The sequence below is a fragment of the Geotrypetes seraphini genome, chromosome 7 (genome assembly GCF_902459505.1).
Source record: "Geotrypetes seraphini chromosome 7, aGeoSer1.1, whole genome shotgun sequence".
Classification (NCBI taxonomy): domain Eukaryota; kingdom Metazoa; phylum Chordata; class Amphibia; order Gymnophiona; family Dermophiidae; genus Geotrypetes; species Geotrypetes seraphini.
Window position 1 is genome coordinate 98,347,143 of NC_047090.1, and position 21,333 is coordinate 98,368,475.

The 21,333-nt window shown below is 43.8% G+C and overlaps 1 protein-coding gene across 13 annotated transcripts in view; it reads left to right on the forward strand.

Moving 5' to 3' along the window:
- GPHN (gephyrin) overlaps positions 1-21,333 on the forward strand; it is a 798,948-nt gene that overhangs the window by 761,361 nt on the left and 16,254 nt on the right. For all 13 annotated transcript variants that reach the window (XM_033950742.1, XM_033950736.1, XM_033950737.1 and 10 more), the window contains 2 exons: positions 18,145-18,232; positions 19,823-19,896. In XM_033950742.1, the coding sequence (XP_033806633.1) occupies positions 18,145-18,232; positions 19,823-19,896 (162 nt within the window). The remainder of the gene's footprint in view (positions 1-18,144; positions 18,233-19,822; positions 19,897-21,333) is intronic.

A 21,333-nucleotide genomic window follows, 5' to 3' on the forward strand; every position in this document is an offset into this window, starting at 1 on the left:
TATATATATAATTTTTTCCGATTTTTTTTTTTTTTTCCGGTCGGCCCCGGCGGGGCCTGTTGGCACCATCGAAGCCTCGGGCTTCGATTTTGCTACGGCCGTTTTTCCCTTCATGCCCCCTTCACCGGGTTTTAAGAAGTGTCAGCGGTGTGCACGTCCTATTTCCCTTTCCGACCCACACAAGTGGTGCCTTCAGTGTCTGGGTCCGGACCATAGGGCTGAAACGTGCACCCGCTGCAGTTCTCTCCAAAAGAGAACTCTAAAGAACCGCCAAATTCAACAGCGGATTCTTTTCGGGGCCGCCATGGAAGTTCCCCCGACATCGACACTGACAACTTCCTCCAAATCGGCACCGGTGACTTCGACACCGCAAGATCCATCCTCGGTGTCGCGCCCTGTAGGTAAGCCGGCTAAGAAGCCATCCCCTACTGTCCTTGGCCCACCAGTCGAACAAGCAGTGAGTCAAGTCCTGCAGACTGCGCGCCGGCCCCGCAAACGCTCCGCTCCCATTGAAGTCACTGCCTCTTCATCGGCATCGACTTTGCCTGAGCGTCGAGCTGCACCGCAGGTACCGAGCAAGAAAAAACCGGTACTGGTGCCATCGGGCCCGTCTTTGGATGAGAGAATAGCATCCATCCTTCAGACCCAACTTAAGGAGCAATTACAACACTTGCTCCCGGCTCTCTTAACTCCACACCTTCCAGTGTCGGTACCTACTGAGCCTTCGGTGCCGATGGTCGAACAGCCTATTCTGTCGGCATCGACGTTATCGGCACCGCAAAAATCTGTCTCTATGCTGGTTCTCTCAGCAGAACCAAAGTCTCTTCGATGCACCGCTTACTCAACTTCTGAGCCGGTGCCGTTCTCTGACACCCGTACCGCTGTACAGTCACCCGGTACGGTGTCCATGCGATCAGGTAAATCGGTACGCAAGACCAAGCATACCGAGCCTTCTACTCCCCTTTCTCAGGGCCGTCTTTCATCGGTACGGGACCCTGATTTGTGGGATGATTCTGACAACCCTCTCGGTACCGAGGCAGATTATTCTTCAGATGAGGATGATCCATCGGTGCAGGATCCTGCTAGCAAGCCAGAGCACTCGTCCTTCACCAAATTTCTTAAGGAAATGTCAGACACCCTTTCCATCCCTCTAGAGTCTGACTCTAAAAAATCCAAGGCATTTCTTGATGCTTTGGATTTCGACCAGCCTCCTAAAGAATTTTTGAAGTTACCCCTCCATGACATCTTGAGGGAAACTTTTTATAAAAATTTGGAAACCCCTCTAACCGTTCCAGGAGCCCCTAGGAAGCTGGAATCTCTTTATAAAGTGATTCCCATACCAGGGTTTGACAAACCCCAGCTGCCCCATGAATCTCTGCTGGTGGAGTCAACCCTCAAAAAATCGGCAGGCTCTAGTGTGTATGCCTCTGTCCCTCCTGGTAGAGAGGGCAAGGCCATGGATAAATTTGGAAAAAGGCTTTACCAAAATGCATTTTTGGCCAACCGTTCAGGTAATTATGCGTTTCACTTCTCTTTTTACCTGAAACATCTGATTCAACAAGTGGCCTCTTTTCAAAAGTATCTTCCTGACCGTAAACTTCCTGCATTTCAGCAATGCACTTCCAGTCTTCTGCAACTCAGGAAGTTTATGGTCCGTTCCATCTATGATACTTTTGAACTTACATCCCGTGCCACGGCTATGTCTGTGGCGATGAGACGATTAGCATGGCTACGAGTCTCAGACCTTGATGTGAACCACCAGGACCGCCTTGCCAATGCCCCCTGCCTGGGTGACGAACTATTTGGAGAGTCTATGGATACCACCACTCAAAAACTCTCTGCCCATGAGACGAGGTGGGATACCTTGTTGAAAAATAAAAAGAAGCCTCCTCCTCCTCGTCCTTTTAGACAACAACCTTCATATCAGAGGCGGTTTTCTGCTCGGCCGGTTCAGCCTCATCCTCCTCAACCTCGGAGGCAACGGCAACAACATCAACAGGCTCGTCAGCAACAGCAGCCTGCTATCAAGCCTGTCACTCAGACTAAGCCGACTCAGCCCTTTTGACTCCCTTCTCCAGGGCATTGCCAGTCTTCCTCCCTCCCGTCCTCTTCCACAGCCCATAGGAGGTCGACTAAACATTTTTCACTCTCGATGGGAAGTAATCACCACCGACCAGTGGGTGCTCTCGATCATAGCCCACGGCTACTCCCTCAATTTTCAGACTCCTCCGCCGTTAGGCCTGCCAAAAGAGTCTGCTTCCAACAAGTCTCAGTCCCTCCTTCTCGCTCAAGAGGTTCAATCCCTCCTTCTTCTCAATGCCATCGAAGAAGTTCCTCCAGATCAGAGAGGTCAGGGATTTTACTCCAGGTACTTTCTAGTTCCCAAAAAGACCGGAGACCTACGACCTATCTTAGATCTCAGAGATCTCAACAAATGTTTGGTCAAGGAGAAGTTCAAAATGCTCTCTCTTGCCACCCTCTACCCTCTTCTCTCTCAGGACGACTGGCTATGCTCCCTCGATCTCAAAGAGGCTTACACACACATTCCTATCCATCTGACGTCCAGGCAATTCCTACAATTTCTTATCAACCAACATCATTATCAGTACAAGGTGTTACCCTTCGGTCTGGCCTCCTCTCCCAGGGTGTTCACCAAATGCCTAATTGTGGTAGCGGCCTATCTTCGCTCTCACAACTTTCAAGTCTTCCCTTATCTGGACGACTGGCTGATCAAAGCTCATACACCTCAGGCTGTTCTGCTTGCCACCAATCAAACCATTCACTTCCTTCGCCTGTTGGGGTTCGAAATCAATCTGCCCAAGTCGCACCTCATTCCAACTCAGCGACTTCAGTTCATTGGAGCCATTCTGGACACTGTTCTGATGAGGGCGTTTCTTTCATCAAACCGCCTTCAAACCATCCTTCATCTCTGTCAGCAGGTGTTTCAGCAGACTACCATCTCTGCAAATCACATGATGGTGCTCTTGGGGCACATGGCCTCCACAGTACATGTCACCCCTTCGCACGTCTCCACCTGCGTACTCCTCAATGGTCCCTAGCGACTCAGTGGTCACAAGCGACAGATCCTTGTTCACAACACATATCTGTGACCTCGTTTCTTCGACAGTCGCTTCTTTGGTGGTTGACATTTTCAAATCTTTCCAGAGGTCTACTGTTCCATCTACCTCCTCATCATTTTGTGATCACCACAGACGCATCCCCTTATGCCTGGGGAGCTCACCTGAACGAATTCCAAACTCAGGGGTTTTGGACTGCCCAGGAAAAGAAACACCACATCAATTTCCTGGAACTCCGAGCAATGTTTTATGCCCTCAAGGCTTTTCAACATCTTCTCTCTCCTCAAGTACTTCTCATTTGCACAGACAATCAAGTTGCAATGTACTACATCAACAAACAGGGAGGGACTGGCTCTCGCCTATTGTGTCAGGAAGCCCAAAGGATCTGGTCTTGGGCAACAGCTCGTCACTTATTCCTGAAGGCTGTCTACATTCAAGGAGAAAAGAATTCCTTAGCAGACAATCTCAGCAGAATTCTCCAACCTCACGAATGGACTCTCGACCCTTTGACTCTCCAGTCCATTTTCGCTCAATGGGGCACTCCTCAAGTGGACCTTTTTGCAGCTCCTTGCAATCATCAGCTGCCCCTGTTTTGCTCCAGACTCTACTCTCCTCACCGTCTGGCAGCGGATGCATTTCTCCTGGATTGGACCAATCTCTTCCGATATGCATTTCCTCCTCTACCGCTCATGCTGCGGACATTGTTCAAGCTCAGGAGGGAACGAGCCACCATGATTCTCATCGCTCCACGGTGGCCCAGGCAGCATTGGTTCTCCCTTCTACTTCAACTCAGTTCCAGGGAACCCATACTTCTTCCACTGTTTCCTTCTCTGCTTACTCAGCTACTGCATCCCAATCTCTGCACCTGACAGCTTGGTATCTCTCGGGCTGACTTCGGCTCACTCACTCCTTTCCCAACCTGTCCGTTCCATCATTGATGCTTCCAGGAAACCAACCACGCTTCAGTGTTATCAACAGAAGTGGTCTCGGTTTTCCTCCTGGTGCCTCTGCCATCACCATAATCCCTTGTCTCTGGCAGTGGAAATGGTGTTGGACTATCTTCTTTCCTTGTCTGACTCTGGTCTCAAATCTACTTCCATCAGAGTTCATCTTAGTGCCATTTCTGCCTTTCATGAGCCAATTCATGGAAAACCCCTCTCGGCTCATCCTTTGGTTTCTAGGTTCATGAGGGGCCTTTTCAATGTGAAACCACCTCTTAAGCCCCCTCCTGTAGTCTGGGATCTCAATGTGGTTCTTTCTGCTTTAATGAAGCCTCCTTTTGAACCTTTGGCCACAGCGCATTTCAAATTTCTTACTTGGAAAGTGGTCTTCCTTATAGCTCTCACTTCTGCCAGGAGGGTCAGTGAGCTGCATGCACTAGTGGCCGATCCACCTTTCACTGTTTTTCATCATGATAAGGTGGTCCTCCGTACACATCCAAAGTTTCTCCCTAAGGTTGTGTCTGACTTTCATCTTAATCAGTCAATTGTCCTACCTGTATTTTTTCCAAAGCCTCATACTCATCCAGGTGAACAGGCTTTGCATACCTTGGACTGTAAACGTGCTCTGGCTTACTATCTTGAACGCACCAAACCTCACAGATCATCTCCTCAACTGTTTTTGTCCTTTGATCCTAACGAGTTGGGTCATCCTGTATCTAAACGCACCCTATCCAATTGGCTTGCTGCTTGCGTTTCATTCTGTTATGCTCAGTCGGGCCTGACACTGGAAGGTTCTGTCACGGGCTACAAGGTTAGAACTATGGCAGCGTCTGTAGCTTTCCTCCGTTCCACTTCCATTGAGGAAATCTGCAAGGCTGCTACTTGGTCCTCAGTTCATACTTTTACATCTCACTATTGTCTGGATGCATTCTCCAGACGGGATGGACACTTCGGCCAATCTGTTTTACAACATTTGTTTTCCTAATGGCCAACCTTCCCTCCATCCCTCTTTTTGTTAGCTTGGAGGTCACCCATCAGTCAAGAATATGCTGCCTGCTTGTCCTGGGATAAAGCACAGTTACTTACCGTAACAGGTGTTATCCAGGGACAGCAGGCAGATATTCTTGCGTCCCTCCCTCCTCCCCGGGTTGGCTTCTTAGCTGGCTTATCCTAACTGGGGACCGCACGCCTTAGTCGGGCGGGAAGGCACTCGCGCACGCGCGGTGCGGCCTAACTAGAACTTTCTAAGTTCTTAGAGTGCAATCACTCTAAAATTGTCCGTACCGGGGCTCCGTCGGTGCCGTCACCCATCAGTCAAGAATATCTGCCTGCTGTCCCTGGATAACACCTGTTACGGTAAGTAACTGTGCTTTTTCTCCCCTCCATTATCATGGTCAACATTTCTTTCTCTCTTCCCATGCACCATCTCTCCCTGCCCTCCAACCTATGTCCAACATTTCTTCTCCATGCATGCCTCCCTCCCCTCCACCATATGAAGGATTTCTCCATCTCACCCCTTTCTACCTCTGTTTCATCTCTCCCTTCCTCTCCTCCACCCCAACTCTTCCTCCTTTCTCCCCCTATATGCAGCAGCTTTCCTCCCCCCTGAGCATCAGCTTTTCTCTTTTCCCACCCATCCCGCCATGTAGTAGCACCCCACCAATCCTCCCACCATGAAACCTGACATACCTCCGAAGCCTCCTAAAGCAGTGGCAGTGCTCTGAATGAGCTGCTTCGCAACCTTCCCCGCTAAGGCTTCCCTCTGCTGCATCACAGCAGAGGGAAGGCCCCAGTAGGGAAGGCCGCGAAGCAGCCCATTCAGAGTGCTGCTGCTGCTGCTGTTATAGGAGACCTTGGAGGTATGTCAGGTCTCACCAGGGTGGGGGGTCGCTGAATTGGCGAGCCCGATTTTCTCGGACAACAAATCAATTCGAATTGATTCACTAACGTGAATCAATTTGAATCGGTGAATCGGGCAGCACTAATTCACACATGCACATACTGAGGCGTAATTCTCTAAGGATTTGCTTAAATTTAGGTGACAAGAATGCATGTAAATGCCAGTGTCCCAGTAAGATATAAGAATAAATGATCAGTTTCTGGCTAAGCAGGGAAGGGAAAGGGATTGGGACTTGTATACTGCCTTTTAGTTGTTTTATAACCACACTCAAAGCAGTTTACATACAGGTACTTCAAGCATTTCCCCTATCCTACTGGGCTCACAATCTATCTAATGTATCTGGGGCAATGGACTTGCTCGGGGACACAAGGAACAGCACAGAGTTTGAACTCACAATCTTTGGGTGCTGAGTCTGTAGCTCTAACCATTACGCCACACTCTCCATGCTATTTTATAAGAACAGTATGTGCCAATATCTGATGGTGTGTACTTTGCAGTGGGCATTCACATGGGCACAGTTTGGTTGGGATGCATGTTTACACGGTGGCAAGTCAAATGCACACAAGACAATTGCGTGCAGACATTTCAGCGCAACAATTGCGCGAATGACAACTGAGCGCAGGACAATTGCGCAAACGATAATGAACCTGTTTACACAGGTAGATTATCAAATCTACATGTGTTCTTTAACAATCTACAGGGTGAGGCCAAAATGGAACCCCCAGAACTTTATGCTGTGTTCTCAACTGCTTGAATTTCAAGGTGAAATTTTACAGCTTTCTTTGTTACCATCTACGTTTATGTGCTGAGTGGAATGAGATTATCTTTAAACATAGCAAAGTTAAAGAATTTTTAGCATGACACCCAGCAATTTTCAATTTTCACACATCAGACGTTTGCACTATATAACTACTATTATTTGGAAAAAAAAAAAAAAAACACCAGGGTACCAGCTTACTGTTAGTGATGTCACAGTGATGTAGATGTTTGTCTGGGGAGCGATTGGATTTTTAAAAAAATATATACCGCTATTGAGAAAAAGTATTAAGCAGTGTACAAAATGCAAACAATTTATAAACAATTGCAAAGCAACTATATTACGTGGTACAGCACGTCATAAAATAATTCATAAGCAAATACCAGACAATTACTGTATATATTGGGCGACATAACATACCATGGGCAAGATAACAAGATAAATCTACAAAATCCATTCTTCTCAATGGAATAACTTGCAATATATTAAACAAGCGCTCCTCGCAGAGTCAAATAAATTTGTCAGAATGACTTAATGGACTTAGCAGTTCAATCCAAAATACTGTTGAAACAAGATAGACTTAATCAACTTACAAAAGCTGGAGTCAGAGTTGACATAATGACCTAAGAGTCTTAGCAGATCATTCCAAATTGTTGAAACAAGATAGAAAATTAAACTGGATAAGAAAGATCACTATGAAAACTATCAAACAACAAATTCCAAAGGGCAGGGTTAGCATAGGAAAAAGTCCTGTCCCTTGTTGAAGAAAGTTTAATCACTTTAAGTCCAATCAATTGAAATTGATCTTTCTGGGAGGAACGCAAAAGCCTTGATGGTGAATATTTAAACAAACAATTTGTTCAGCAGATATACTGGTTGGCTTAAATTCTAAGCTTTCAACATCAGTCAAAGCCCATCAAATGCTCACATAAAGCTACAAATCATTAAACTCAAGGGAGCACTGCAGATGATCTGGGGCAGCCTGCCGCAAAGACCTATCGACAAGGCTGTTAAGAACTTTTAAAGTGACTAAGACTTGTGTTAAAGCTAGGGGTAGACACTTTGGGCCTGATTCTGGAAATGATGTCCCGATTGTAGGCGTCGGTAGGCATCTTACTGCCATCTAATGGATCAATCAGGACGCACATTTAAAAAAATATTGGTGCAGCGAAGGATGCCTGCAATGTAACATAGTAGATGACAGCAGATAAAGATCCGAATGGTCCATCCAGTCTGCCCAACCTGATTCAATTTAAACTTTTTAAATTTTTTTCTTCTTAGCTATTTCTGGGCAAGAATCCAAAGCTCTATCCGGTACTGTGCTTGGGTTTCAACTGCCGAAATCTCCATCAAAACCTACTCCAGCCCATCTAAACCCTCCCAGCCACTGAAGCCTTCTCCAGCCCATCCTGCCCCAAATGGCCATATACAGACACAGACCGTGCAAGTCTGCCCAGTACTCACCTTAGTTCAATATTTAATATTATTTTCTGATTCTAGATTCTCTGTGTTCATCCCACACTTCTTTCAACTCAGTCACCGTTTTCCTCTCCACCACCTCTCTCGGGAGCGCATTCAACTGGCAGGTTGAAATCTCCCAATGGCAGAACCTCCTCTTTCCTTCCAAACTTTTGGATATCCGCAATCAGATCCTTATAAATTTGCTGCGATTGAGTTGGAGGTCTGTAGACTACACCCACATAGATAGAAGTTCCATCTTCTGTTTTCAGAGCAATCCATATCGCTTCTTCCTCTCCCCAGGTCCCTTGCATTTCGGTCACATTTCTGTTCTGTGTTCACAGAAGAAAATCCTGGAGAAGGACCGAGATTGTCTGGCAAAGTTACACGAGAAAATGGAGTAGATTCTGCGCCGTTCATGGAGGAGGGTGTTTCTGAGCAACTTGAAAAACTGAAGGTGGACAAAGCGATGGGACCAGACAGGATCCATCCCAGGATACTAAGGGAGCTCAGAGAGGTTCTGGCGAGTCCTATTAAAGACTTGTTCAACAAATCTCTGGAGACAGGAGTGATTCCTGGGGATTGGAGGAGAGCGGATGTGGTCCCTATTCATAAAAGTGGTCACAGGGATGAAGCGGGAAACTACAGGCCGGTGAGCCTCACTTCGGTTGTTGGAAAAATAATGGAAGTTTTGCTGAAAGAAAGGATAGTGTACTTCCTTGAATCTAATGGGTTACAGGATCCGAGGCAACATGGCTTTACAAAAGGTAAATCGTGCCAAACAAACCTGATTGAATTTTTTGATTGGGTGAGCAGAGAGCTGGATCGAGGACATATGCTAGATGTAATTTACTTGGATTTCAGCAAAGCCTTTGATACGGTTCCTCATAGGAGGCTGTTGAACAAACTTGAAGGGCTGAAGTTAGGACCCAAAGTGGTGAACTGGGTCAGAAACTGGCTGTCGGACAGACGCCAGAGGGTGGTGGTTATGGAAGTCGCTCGGAGGAAGGAAAGGTGAGTAGTGGAGTCCCTCAGGGTTTGGTGCTGGGGCCGATCCTGTTCAATATGTTTGTGAGTGACATTGCTGAAGGGTTAGAAGGAAAAGTGTGCCTTTTTGCAGATGATACCAAGATTTGTAACAGAGTAGACACCGAAGAGGGAGTGGAAAATATGAAAAAGGATCTGCAAAAGTTAGAGGAATGGTCTAATGCAGGGGTGTCCAATGTCGGTCCTCGAGGGCCGCAGTCCAGTCGGATTTTCAGGATTTCCCCAATGAATATACATGAGGTCTATTTGCATGCACTGCTTTCATTGTATGCTAATAGATCTCATGCATATTCATTGGGGAAATCCTGAAAACCCGACTGGATTGCGGCCCTCGAGGACCGATATTGAACACCCCTGGTCTAATGCCTGGCAAAGAAAGACCAATGCAAAGAAATGCAGAGTAATGCATTTGGGGATTAATAATAGGAAGGAACCGTATATGCTGGGAGGAGAGAAGCTGATATGCACGGACGGGGAGAGGGATCTTGGGGTGATAGTGTCCAAAGATCTAAAGGTGAAAAAACAGTGTGACAAGGCGGTGGCTGCTGCCAGAAGGATGCTGGGCTGTATAAAGAGAGGCGTAGCCAGTAGAAGGAAGAAGGTGTTGATGCCCCTGTACAGGTCATTGGTGAGGCCCCACTTGGAGTATTGTGTTCAATTTTGGAGACCGTATCTGGCGAAGGACGTAAGAAGACTTGAGGCAGTCCAGAGGAGGGCGACGAAAATGATAGGAGGCTTGCGCCAGAAGACATATGAGGAGAGACTGGAAGCCCTGAATATGTATACCCTAGAGGAAAGGAGAGACAGGGGAGATATGATTCAGACGTTCAAATACTTGAAGGGTATTAACGTAGAACAAAATCTTTTTCAGAGAAAGGAAAATGGTAAAACCAGAGGACATAATTTGAGTTTGAGGGGTGGTAGATTCAAAGGCAATGTTAGGAAATTCTACTTTACGGAGAGGGTGGTGGATGCCTGGAATGCGCTCCCGAGAGAGGTGGTGGAGAGTAAAACTGTGACTGAGTTCAAAGAAGCGTGGGATGAACACAAAGGATCTAGAATCAGAAAATAAGATTAAATATTGAACTAAGGCCAGTACTGGGCAGACTTGCACGGTCTGTGTCTGTATATGGCCATTTGGTGGAGGATGGGCTGGGGAGGGCTTCAATGGCTGGGAGGGTGTAGATGGGCTAGAGTAAGTCTTAACAGAGATTTAGGCAGTTGGAACCCAAGCACAGTACAGGGTAAAGCTTTGGATTCTTGCCCAGAAATAGCTAAGAAGAAAAAATTAAAAAATTTAAATTGAATTAGGTTGGGCAGACTGGATGGACCATTCGGGTCTTTATCTGCCGTCATCTACTATGTTACTATGTTTAGCACATTTGCTTTTTCCTCATCACTCTCCATATATCGGTTCCCAGCATCTTTTAGTTTAGCAATTCCATTTTTCATCTTCCGCCTTTCACTAATATATCAGAAAAAAATTTGTCTCCCTTTTTTACATTTTTAGCCATTTGCTCTTCCGCCTGCACTTTCGCCAGACATATCTCCCTCTTGGCTTCTTTCAGTTTCACCCAGTAGTCCTTTCTGCACTCCTCTTCTTGGGGTTTTTTCATATTTCATGAACGCCAGCTCTTTTGCCTTTATTTTCTCCGCTACTAGTTTGGAGAACCATATCGGCTTCCTTTTTCTCTTGTTTTTATTTATTTTCTTTACATAAAGGTCCATAGCCATTTTTATCGCTCCTTTCAGCTTAGACCACTGTCTTTCCACTTCTCTTATGTCCTCCCATCCTAATAGCTCTTTCTTCAGGTACTCTCCCATTTCATTAAAGTCCGTATGTTTGAAATCTAGGACTTTAAGTAACGTGCGGCCGCTCTCCACTTTAGCCATTATATCAAACCAAACCGTTTGATGATCGCTATTTCCCAGGTGAGCACCCACTTGAACATTAGAGATACTCTCTCCATTTGTGAGGACCAGATCCAATATCGCTTTTTCCCCTCGTAGGTTCCATCACCATTTGTCCGAGCAGAGCCTCTTGAAAGGCATCCACAATCTCCCTACTTCTTTCTGATTCCGCAGACGGAACATTCCAGTCTGCATCCGGCAGGTTGAAATCTCCCAACAGCAGCACCTCCTCTTTCCTTCCAAACTTTTGGATATCCACAATCAGATCCTTATCAATTTGCAGCGATTGAGTCCGACTCGCACCTACGAAGGTGTCTAGGTACACCTACAGATGCCTAAGGCCGATGTAGGTGTAGTTTACGCCGAACTGGCCTTAGACGTCCATAGGCATGCTTAGGCGCTTCCGTAGGCACGAGTCGGATTCCTTAATTATAGGCCTGTAAAATGCTAGCCTACGTTTCAAGTTTATTAAAATTTGTTAACCCGCTTTCTAAGCAGCGTACTAATCTAAATTTTATAAAATCTGGGATATAATGAAGGCATCTGACAGAAAAATAGATGTGATTCTGGATGCGGTGCCTACCGTTGATTGACACACAGTACCGCGGCAGGCACCGTTTCCAGGATCAGGCTCTTTGAGCGTTCACAGAGACTGCAAAATTCTGATACATTGTAAATTGTATCATTTTAATGGCATTATTTTACTGTGTTTTAGCTCAAACATTTTTAACACACAAAAATCGCTAGATAGTAACACTAAAATGTCAGTAACATCAACGCAGTTTAAGATTATTAATTATTGTTTAATAGTAATACATAAGTATGATGACTAAATAAGTACATTCAATTTCTCATTGAAATTGAAGGCAGTTGCTGAGAAAATGGCAAAAAAACCTCTAGGGGACTAAATTTTTGTCTTGCCCTATATGTACTGACATTAACACCAGTTTAATAGCTGGTATAAGTTCACACACCAAAAATAAAGGCATGCTTTTGACCTGTTATGCTAGTATTCTATAAGATAAAGTTGGCTCCTTTTTTTAAGTTCCAAATAGGCATTTTCTTGGTGCTCCTTTATAGAATTACCCTCATACTGTCAGTATACTTGTAAATTTACCTTATCTGAGCAGAAGTTCAAAAATCGTTCTTTATGTTGCTCAGTTTTTAGATGTTTTTCTCAAAATGTTCCAAATCAGACTAGATGTTATATGAAAAATGCCCCTCTGTGCCTACATTCTCCCTATTTTCATGCTTTCTTGAAGAGTCCATATTGTGGTCTCACCTTGTCCTGTTTAGGAATAATTCAAAACTAACATGACAAGGTTTGGTCTAATAATATATTAACTAGGCCACACAGGATAACTTTGGTACTCATTTAAAATTAGAACACACTGGAGTGGTCTTCATTTCTTTACTCATATACTTTTGATAATCTTGAGTTACATGAACATAGGGGCCAGTACATAAAACTTGCATGGCAAAATTGCATGCAACCATAATGCTCAATTTTTTTCTTGTTTATACAAAAAAAAAAAAAAAGATATGCAAATACTCGTAGGAACTGTGCAAGACTTGTGTACACCAGACAAATATGCCCCCCCTTTTACAAAGCCATGGTAGCGATGCTGCTGCAGTAAATGCACCAACGCCCATTCAGTTCCTATGGTCATTAGTGCATTTACCGCAGCAGGATTGCTACTACAGCTTTGTAAAAGAGGCTGGTAGAAGGGCATTTTCGATTTGATGTCTAAGTCTGATATGGTAGTTACCAAACAATTTATCATGGACTAATCAAAACTCACAAGACTTATCAAGGACTTTTGTGGACCTGATTTGGGACATTTGTGAAAAACATCCCAAAATTGAGTGATGAATAAAGTGTTTCAAAAATCACTATTTTCTAGACGTATTTGTGGTCAGTTCATCTTTTAGGGACTGTTTTCGAAGAAAAAAAAAACATTCTAGGAAAAACCACACAAAAACAACCTATTGAGATGTCTAGGGAGCACTGCAGTGTATTTCACCTAAAAAAATCCCAAGTACAACTTTCACTATAACCCCCTTATTTCGTAATCTGAGCTCTCCAGAAACAGAAAAAAACCCAATAGTACTTCACTGTGCAACACTACAATAGCTTTTAAGACTGCAAGTGTCACCTGTATGTAGGTACAGCAGGTATTTAGTGTTTTTTGGAAGCTTCACATTTTCCACCACAAGTGTACCAATCTACTTCTAACTGGTCTGCAGTGCCGCCACTCCCCCCTGCAATCTGTGCAAAACTCTGCTGCACGACTCATCTTCTACCAACCTCGTTAAACTCATGTCACCCCTCTCCTTAGATCACTTCACTGGCTCCCTATCCGCCTTTGCATACAGTTCAAGCTCCTATTGCTGACCTACAAGTGTGTTCATTCTGATGTCCCTCAATATCTCTCCTCTCTACTCTCTCCTTATACACCTCCCAGAGAACTCCGTTCCTCAGATAAGCTGCTCTTAGCTGTACCTTTTTCCTCCACTGCCAATTCCAGCCTTTGTCCCTTTCATCTAGCTGCTCCCTATGCCTGGAATACATTACCCGAGTTTGTTCGCCAAGCCCCTTCCCTTGTTTAAAAGCAGACTGAAAACCCACCTTTTTTATATAGTCTTCAATCCATAGCCCTACTTCCCACTGCCCACCAACCCAGACAGGAGATTAACCGTTCCCCTTAACTGTATCCATGACATCCTATTTGTCTGTCTTGTCTGTTTAGATTGTAAGTTCTTTCGAGCAGGGACTGTCTTCTTTGAGACACAGTACAGCAATGCACACATCTGGTAGCGCTATAGAAATAATTAATAGTAGAATGGGATATGGCCCAAGTTCCCTTCTCTACATTCCACTGCATTGACCTCTAGCCTACTCCTGCGGCCAGCTTGGTGCTCTAATAGGAATGGTCATCATATCTGGTATGTACTGTCACTTCATTGGGGTTGGGAGGGAATCAGTGACCACTGGGGGATTAAGGGGGATCTCTCCAATGGTTATCTAGTCATTGAAGGTCCCTTTTTGTAACTTAGTCATTCTTGAAGCAGGTCCAGAAAAAGCGATCTCAATTTTTGCCTCAGATGTTTTGTTTTTTTCCCATTATGGCAGAAAAATGTCTAAGTTGTGGGAATGCCCAAGTCCCATCCAAAACCCCCCCCCCCCCCCCCAACATATCCCCTGGAAATGTGGACAAACTACAGAGAAAACCATCTCAAATCAGAGCTTTGGAAATAGCAACTTAGTGAAAAATAGTGTAATAAATCATTATAATAATCACACAAGTGAATTAAAGCCAGAATACCACTCTGAGAACCCCCCAGCCAACTCCCAAAAATAAACTCAGACTTAGCTTGGAGCTCAGAGCGGTATTCTGGCTTTAATTCACTTGTGTGATTATTATAATGATTTATTACACTACTAGTCTTATTGCCCGTTACATTAACGGGTGCTAAAATATATGTGTGTGTTTCTGTCTTTATTTCTTTCTCTCTCTCTCTTCTTAGCCGCTTTCTGTATTTCTGTCTTTCTTTCTCCTTGGATGTCCACCACCACCCCTTGCCTGCTCCCCCTGTCCATTCTCCCTTCCTTTTACCTCCCCTGTGTCCACCACCACCCCTTCACTGCTCCCCTTCTCCCTTTGTTTTACCTCCCCCCCTGTCCATCATCACCTCTTTCCTGCTCCCCCTGTCCAGCAGTAGGCCTCCCTTCCTTTTTCTTCCTCCCTGTCCATCAGTACCTCTTCCCCTGTCCATCCCTGCACCCCCTGTCCAGCAATATGCCTCCCTTCCTTTTTCTGTCCCCCCTGTCCATCATCACCTCTTCCCCTGTCCATCCCTGCTCCCCCTGTCCAGCAGTATGCCTCCCTTCCTTTTTCTGCCCCCCTGTCGTCAGCACTTCTTCCCCTGTCCAGCAGCACCCCTTACCACCTTTCACGTCTGCCCTCCGCTGACAGCCACCTCGCCTCGAAGCCCTCCTCCCAGCAGCCGCTGCCAGCGCCGCTCCGTGAAGCCCTCTTCCTGGCAGCCGCCGCTCCACACCGCCTTTCATGCGCCTTAGCGCGCATGCGCACTCTGCCGACCACAGCCCAACAGATCAGGGAACAGGGAACACAGGGTAAGAGTGCACATGCACACTTAGCATTTTATTATATTAGATTTTTCACTATTTCTGTTGAGGCACACGTGAGATATCTGATGATGGTGTGCGGGTAGGGGTTTGTTAGCCTTTGCCTTGTCGTTCTAAGCTCTGAAGGTTTTCCTCCCTTTGCTGACCTCTCACACTGAGGATATTTATGTTCTTATAAATGGGAAATTCTCGGAATGGGAAAAGGTGACCAGCGGCGTGCCCCAGGGCTCGGTTCTTGGTCCCATTTTGTTCAATATTTTTATAAATGACCTGGAAGAGGAAACAACTTGTAATATAATCAAGTTTGCGGATGATACAAAACTATGTCGGGTGGTTGGCTCTCAAAGGGACTGTGAGGATCTTCAGAAAGATCTAAATCAGCTGGAAATGTGGGCGATAAAGTGGCAGATGAGTTTTAACATAGAAAAATGCAAGGTGATGCATCTGGGAAAGAAAAACAAAGAACATGAATACAAGTTATCGGGGGTGACATTAGCCAAATGCGAACAAGAAAGGGATTTGGGGGTGCTGATAGACAGAATCCTAAAACCATCGGCTCAATGTGCGGCGGCGGCGAAGAAAGCAAATAGGATGTTAGGCATGATTAAGAAGGGGATCACGAGTAGGTCGGAAGATGTTATAATGCCACTTTACAGAACAATGATCAGACCACACTTAGAATACTGTGTCCAACACTGGTCTCCATACCTTAAGAAGGATAAAATTCTGTTGGAGAGGGTACAGGGGCGAGCCACGAAACTAGTCAAAGGCATAGAGAATTTAAGCTACATGGAACGCCTCGGAAAACTGGGACTGTTCACCCTCGAAAAGAGAAGACTGCGTGGGGATCTAATAGAGACTTTTAAAATATTAAAGGGATTTGATCAAATTGACCAGGAAGCAGCATTACTGACATTTTCAGATGTGACATGGACAAGAGGTCATAGCCTAAAACTGAATGGCAGCAGGTTCAGGACAAATGTCAGGAAGTTCTGTTTCACACAAAGAGTGGTGGGCGCTTGGAATGCTTTCCCGGAGGAGGTGGTGGCAGAAAATACTGTGCTGGGTTTCAAACGCATGTTGGATGCACACCTTCTTGCAGATCATATTGAGGGATAAGGGAAAACCGGGTCTCCAAAAAGGAGCACCTAAATGGGCCTCCGCGTGTGCGGATCGCCGGACTAAATGGACCTTGGTCTGATCCGGTAAAGGTGTTTCTTATGTTCTTATATCCCGTTTCACATAAAAAATTTTATATATATAAAAGACTTGAGGGTTTGCCTTGTGTTCACACATTTTTATTTCCAGAATACCACTCTCAGAACTTATTGACTTAATTACTTCCTCTGTGTTTGTATCTTTTGCAAATTCCTATGGCAGTTTTCTTTTGGAGTTCTTTTGTATATTGATAATAAATGTGATTGTTGTGTAGACTGGATGAACCACACAGTTCTTAATCTGTCATCATTTGCTATTTAGTTTCCTTATTCTGTTTTGACCAGAGTAATGGAAAAGGGGAAATGAGGCCTGAAACATTCGTTGAGAAATATACAAATTAGTTTAATGAATAGGTATCAATTTTTAAGCTTTATTTCTGTGCATTTAGGGGAACTAGCATAGCAATCACACTGCTATTAACTATTGGAAAAAATGCAGTTGCCATTTCTAAAACACATTGGCCTGGATTTTCTAAATGGTGCCATTTTTAGGATCCGGTAGGCACCCAAACTCAGTTAAAAAAATAAAAAACCCACTATTGAAACAATGTTTTTAACTGAGTTTCAAATCGACACCGGAATTGTGCCTCCAAGTTTCAAGTTTTATTTTTGATATACCGTTTATCATACAAGTATCGAAATGGTTAACAATAAAATAGAATATAAAAATTAAAAAACTTAAAATAAAAACATGGCTAAGCTAAAAGGAGGGAAGCACTTACGCATATACGTACATGATACGGAAGGGAAACAAGGGGAGAGGGGAGTTATTAAATACATCAAAATGGGAAATAAAAAATAAAGCGAGGCAAAATAGGAAGGGAAGTACAAATTGGATAAGGGGAGGTTGCTTCAAAAGAAGCGTTTTGATTGTCAACGAGGTTTTACAAAAGAGGAACAATAGTTGTGGAAATCAGGGTTTACAAGGAAAGTTTTGAGTTTGATTTTGCATTTATCTAAAGAGTTTTCTTTTCTTTTTTTTTTATTTAATTATTTATTAATTTGAAAATTATCACAAGTAATACACTTGTTAAAGAAATACAGATAGGTAATAACAACATAACAAACAAAATTATAAATGCGGCATTCAAATCATTATCCTTCTTAGACCTCAAAATCAAGAAAAAAAGAGGAGGGATCCAATACATTCCGTGGAGGGAAAAAAAGAAAAAAAAAAAAACTTTTTTCAGAAAGCTGACTACGTTAAACAACCCCTATCTAAAGAGTTTTCTAAGCAAAGATCAGCAGGAAGGACATTCCACAAAGTTGGAGTGGTAACAGAGAAAATGGATGTGCGAGTAGTGTCGTAGAAGAGTTCTCTTATTGAGGGGATGATGAGGCGCTTTAGGCCACCTAATGCCACTGTGGGCATGGCTAACACCAGAAGTGGTGTTAGGTGGCCTAAAGTGCCTATGGAGTCTCAATTCACATCTTAGGTAGGCGCCAGAAATGTAGGCCAGGAAAACCCTGGCCTACATTTCCAGCACTTACTTTTGCCAGATGCATGATTGACATGCATGATTGACATGCGGTGCAGTCGCATGATTGACATGCAGTCGGCGGCCATCAACAACAGCACTAGTTAAAGAATCTGGGCCATTGTGCTCCATGTTTTACTTATAGAACCTAAGAACATGTTTAACTTATGTTGATATTCTGTTTGTTTTATTGTGCATTTCTCTGCAGCCCAGATGACTTACTAAATGCCTTGAATGAAGGTATCAGCCGTGCCGATGTAATCATCACATCCGGGGGGGTGTCTATGGGAGAAAAAGTAAGATAACCCCTCTAAATGGTTCTATTCAGTCCCCTTGTACAGCTGTGTTTTTGTACTAATACTCAACTGGGGCCATTCTCTTTTTTTTCATAATGTTTTCAGTCCCCTTGTGCTGTTATATTCCCATTATATCCATATTTTGGTCCTGATACATCATACTTGCCTTAAAACCTTGCTCCATCTTGCCACACTGCTAGGTTGAAGATAGTACTTAGTCCCATTATATTATACTCGGGCTTCCGATTTTAGTTTTACCTGAAAAACATCAATAAAATATGCCCATTGTTTAAAAAATGGAATAGGCATTTGTTGAATAAACAGGGAAAAAAAGCCCCACTTTCCCAGTACTCTCCATCCCTCCCATTGCCTGTTTTGAGTGATGAGACCGCGGCTGTACAATTGTGTATATTTCATTATACCAGAACATACCCAGCAATGACACCTGTCCTGTACCTCAAAACAATAATTTTTTTGTACTCTAATTGGCTAGAAAATAAACACCTATTAGAAGCCTTGATTACTCATACTGTAATTAGTATTAGAGAATGACACAGTGACAAAATTCATCACCGTTCCCGTCCCCACGGATAACCGTGGGAAATCATCTTCATATCATTCTTTAAGGAGAGAGGGAAGAATCAGAGTATGAACGGCCACAACCACTGACCCGCAAGCTTTGCTTTGAAGAATGGTGGTGTAGAAGGACTGAGGATGAAACAGACACTACAGAATGACAATCTCTGGTATCCAGAGCAGATATTGTGATGTCATAATGCCTCATTCCACCAGTGCCTAAGAGCCAGTCACATCAGTGATGTCACAATGGCTTCATTATCCTTGGCTCACATAAGAATCAGAGTATGAATGGCCACAACCACTGACCTGCAAGCTTTGCTTTGAAGAATGCTGGTGTAGAAGGACCGAGGTTGAAATAGACACTAGAAAATGACATGGGATTATTTCCCGCGGTTTTCCGCGGGGACAGGAACGGTGATGAATTTTGTCACCGTGTCATTCTCTAATTAGTATTGTACTCCTTCCTCAGGTACTGTTATTCATATTCTATACTGATTTCTGATGGAACCATTACACAGGTATTAGTTCTATATACTGGTTAGTCAAAGGCAACCCAGCCTGTTTTCAGCATTGCAAAAACTAATACAAATGTAGATTTATGCTCAGACCCTGTGCTTGGTAGATTCCAGCAGCTATTTTGGCTGGGAAACCAAAAAAGGCATATCTACAGCTTTGTCTCACCTCTTGAATAAAATAAAGTAGTAAGCATTTTAGTTCACTTTTAAAAGTAATATATAGAAATAAAACAAAGCATTAAAAAAAATAAGGTGATACCTTTTTTATTGGACTAAATACATTTTTTATTAGCTTTCAAATCTTCAGATCATAAATGAGCAAATGTTGACAAATATCAGAATATACAGTACAGTATGTATATGTGAAACATAAAAGTATCACTACAACCTGTTCATCATTTCAGGTGATATTTCCAATGTTCTTGTCTTAACAGCCCATTGTTTAATGCTTTGAAATCATGATAAATCCTTTTCCCTATTTGTTTTCTCTCTTAAGGACTACTTGAAACAGGTGCTGGATATAGACCTACATGCACAGATTCACTTTGGCCGGGTATTTATGAAGCCAGGGTAAGACGTTATTTAGTACAGTAGTGGTAGATATTGATTATTTACTGTCTGAATAGCCAGTCAGTAAATAAATTAGCTATGTTAATTATAATTGTATCAGTGGTCAGTACTCAAAAGATTTATCAAGATAATTTTGTGAGTTACTGAGGCAAATCTTTGTTTTCAAATTTGCACCCTGCAGAGAAAGGCATATTGGGACAGATATGTTTTAGCATGACCTTCAAGATCATGAGGGGCATAGAGAGGGTGGATAGGGACAGATTCTTCAGACTGAAAGGGACAGCAAATACGAGGGGGCATTCGGAGAAACTGAAGGGAGATAGGTTCAAAACAAATGCAAGGAAGTTTTTTTTCACCCAAAGGGTCGTGGACACTTGGAATGCGCTACCGGAGGAAGTGATCAGGCAGAGTACGGTACAGGGATTCAAACAGGGATTGGACGGATTCCTGAAGGATAAAGGGATCGTGGGATACTGAGGGAGGAGCTGGGATGTAACACAAGTATAGAAAGCTAATCAAGTAATGAGTTTAGAAACCAAACCAGGTCGTGCATGTGCAAGACCGGAAGGTTAGGACTTCAATAGGAAGACAGGATTTAAATGAGAAACCAAGGTGGCAAGGGAGCCTCTTCTGGTGATACAGACAGGTCGTGACCAGTTTGGGCCGCCGCGGGAGCGGACTGCCGGGCAGGATGGACCTATGGTCTGACCCGGCGGAGGCACTGCTTATGTTCTTATGTTCTTATGATATGTTTTAACTAATATTCAGTACTATCCAGTTAAGTTTGGCCTTATCAATGGCTGTTTAAAGCTAAACTCCTTAATCACAGGGAGTTCAAACACTAAAGGCTCCTTTGACTAAGGTGTGCTAGCGTTTTTAGCGCATGCACAAGATTAGCGCGCGCTAGCTGAAAAATTACCGCCTGCTTAAAAGGAGGCGGTAGCGGCTGACGCGCACAGCGATTTAGCACGCGCTATTCCGCGCGTTAAGGCCCTTACGCATTTTTGTAAAAGGAGCCCTAAATCAACCTGTGCACTTTAATAAAACTCTTCCCTTATCACAGGTTCCAACTCAAATATTTTTAATTATTACTTCAGTATTATATACTTTCCATACATTATATTCTAATATTAGTGAAGTGCTCAGCCCACAACCTAAAGTGCTCCATTAATAAAAAGCACAGGCTGCCACAGGAATCATCATTGCACCTCACGGTTCCCAATCCATTTGAGTTAGAACCTGTGATAAGAGAAGAATGTTTTAAAGCTAACCAGAAAAGGCATTTGATTAACTTCAGGCAGGGATTTTCAGCCAACTTAACTAATTTAACTGCATCCCAGGTCAACAACAACAATAGTTTTCATGTATCATCTGTACCAGGAGCTCACAAATAGTTTACAATAAGAATAAGATCATTCAATTATAATGAAAAATATA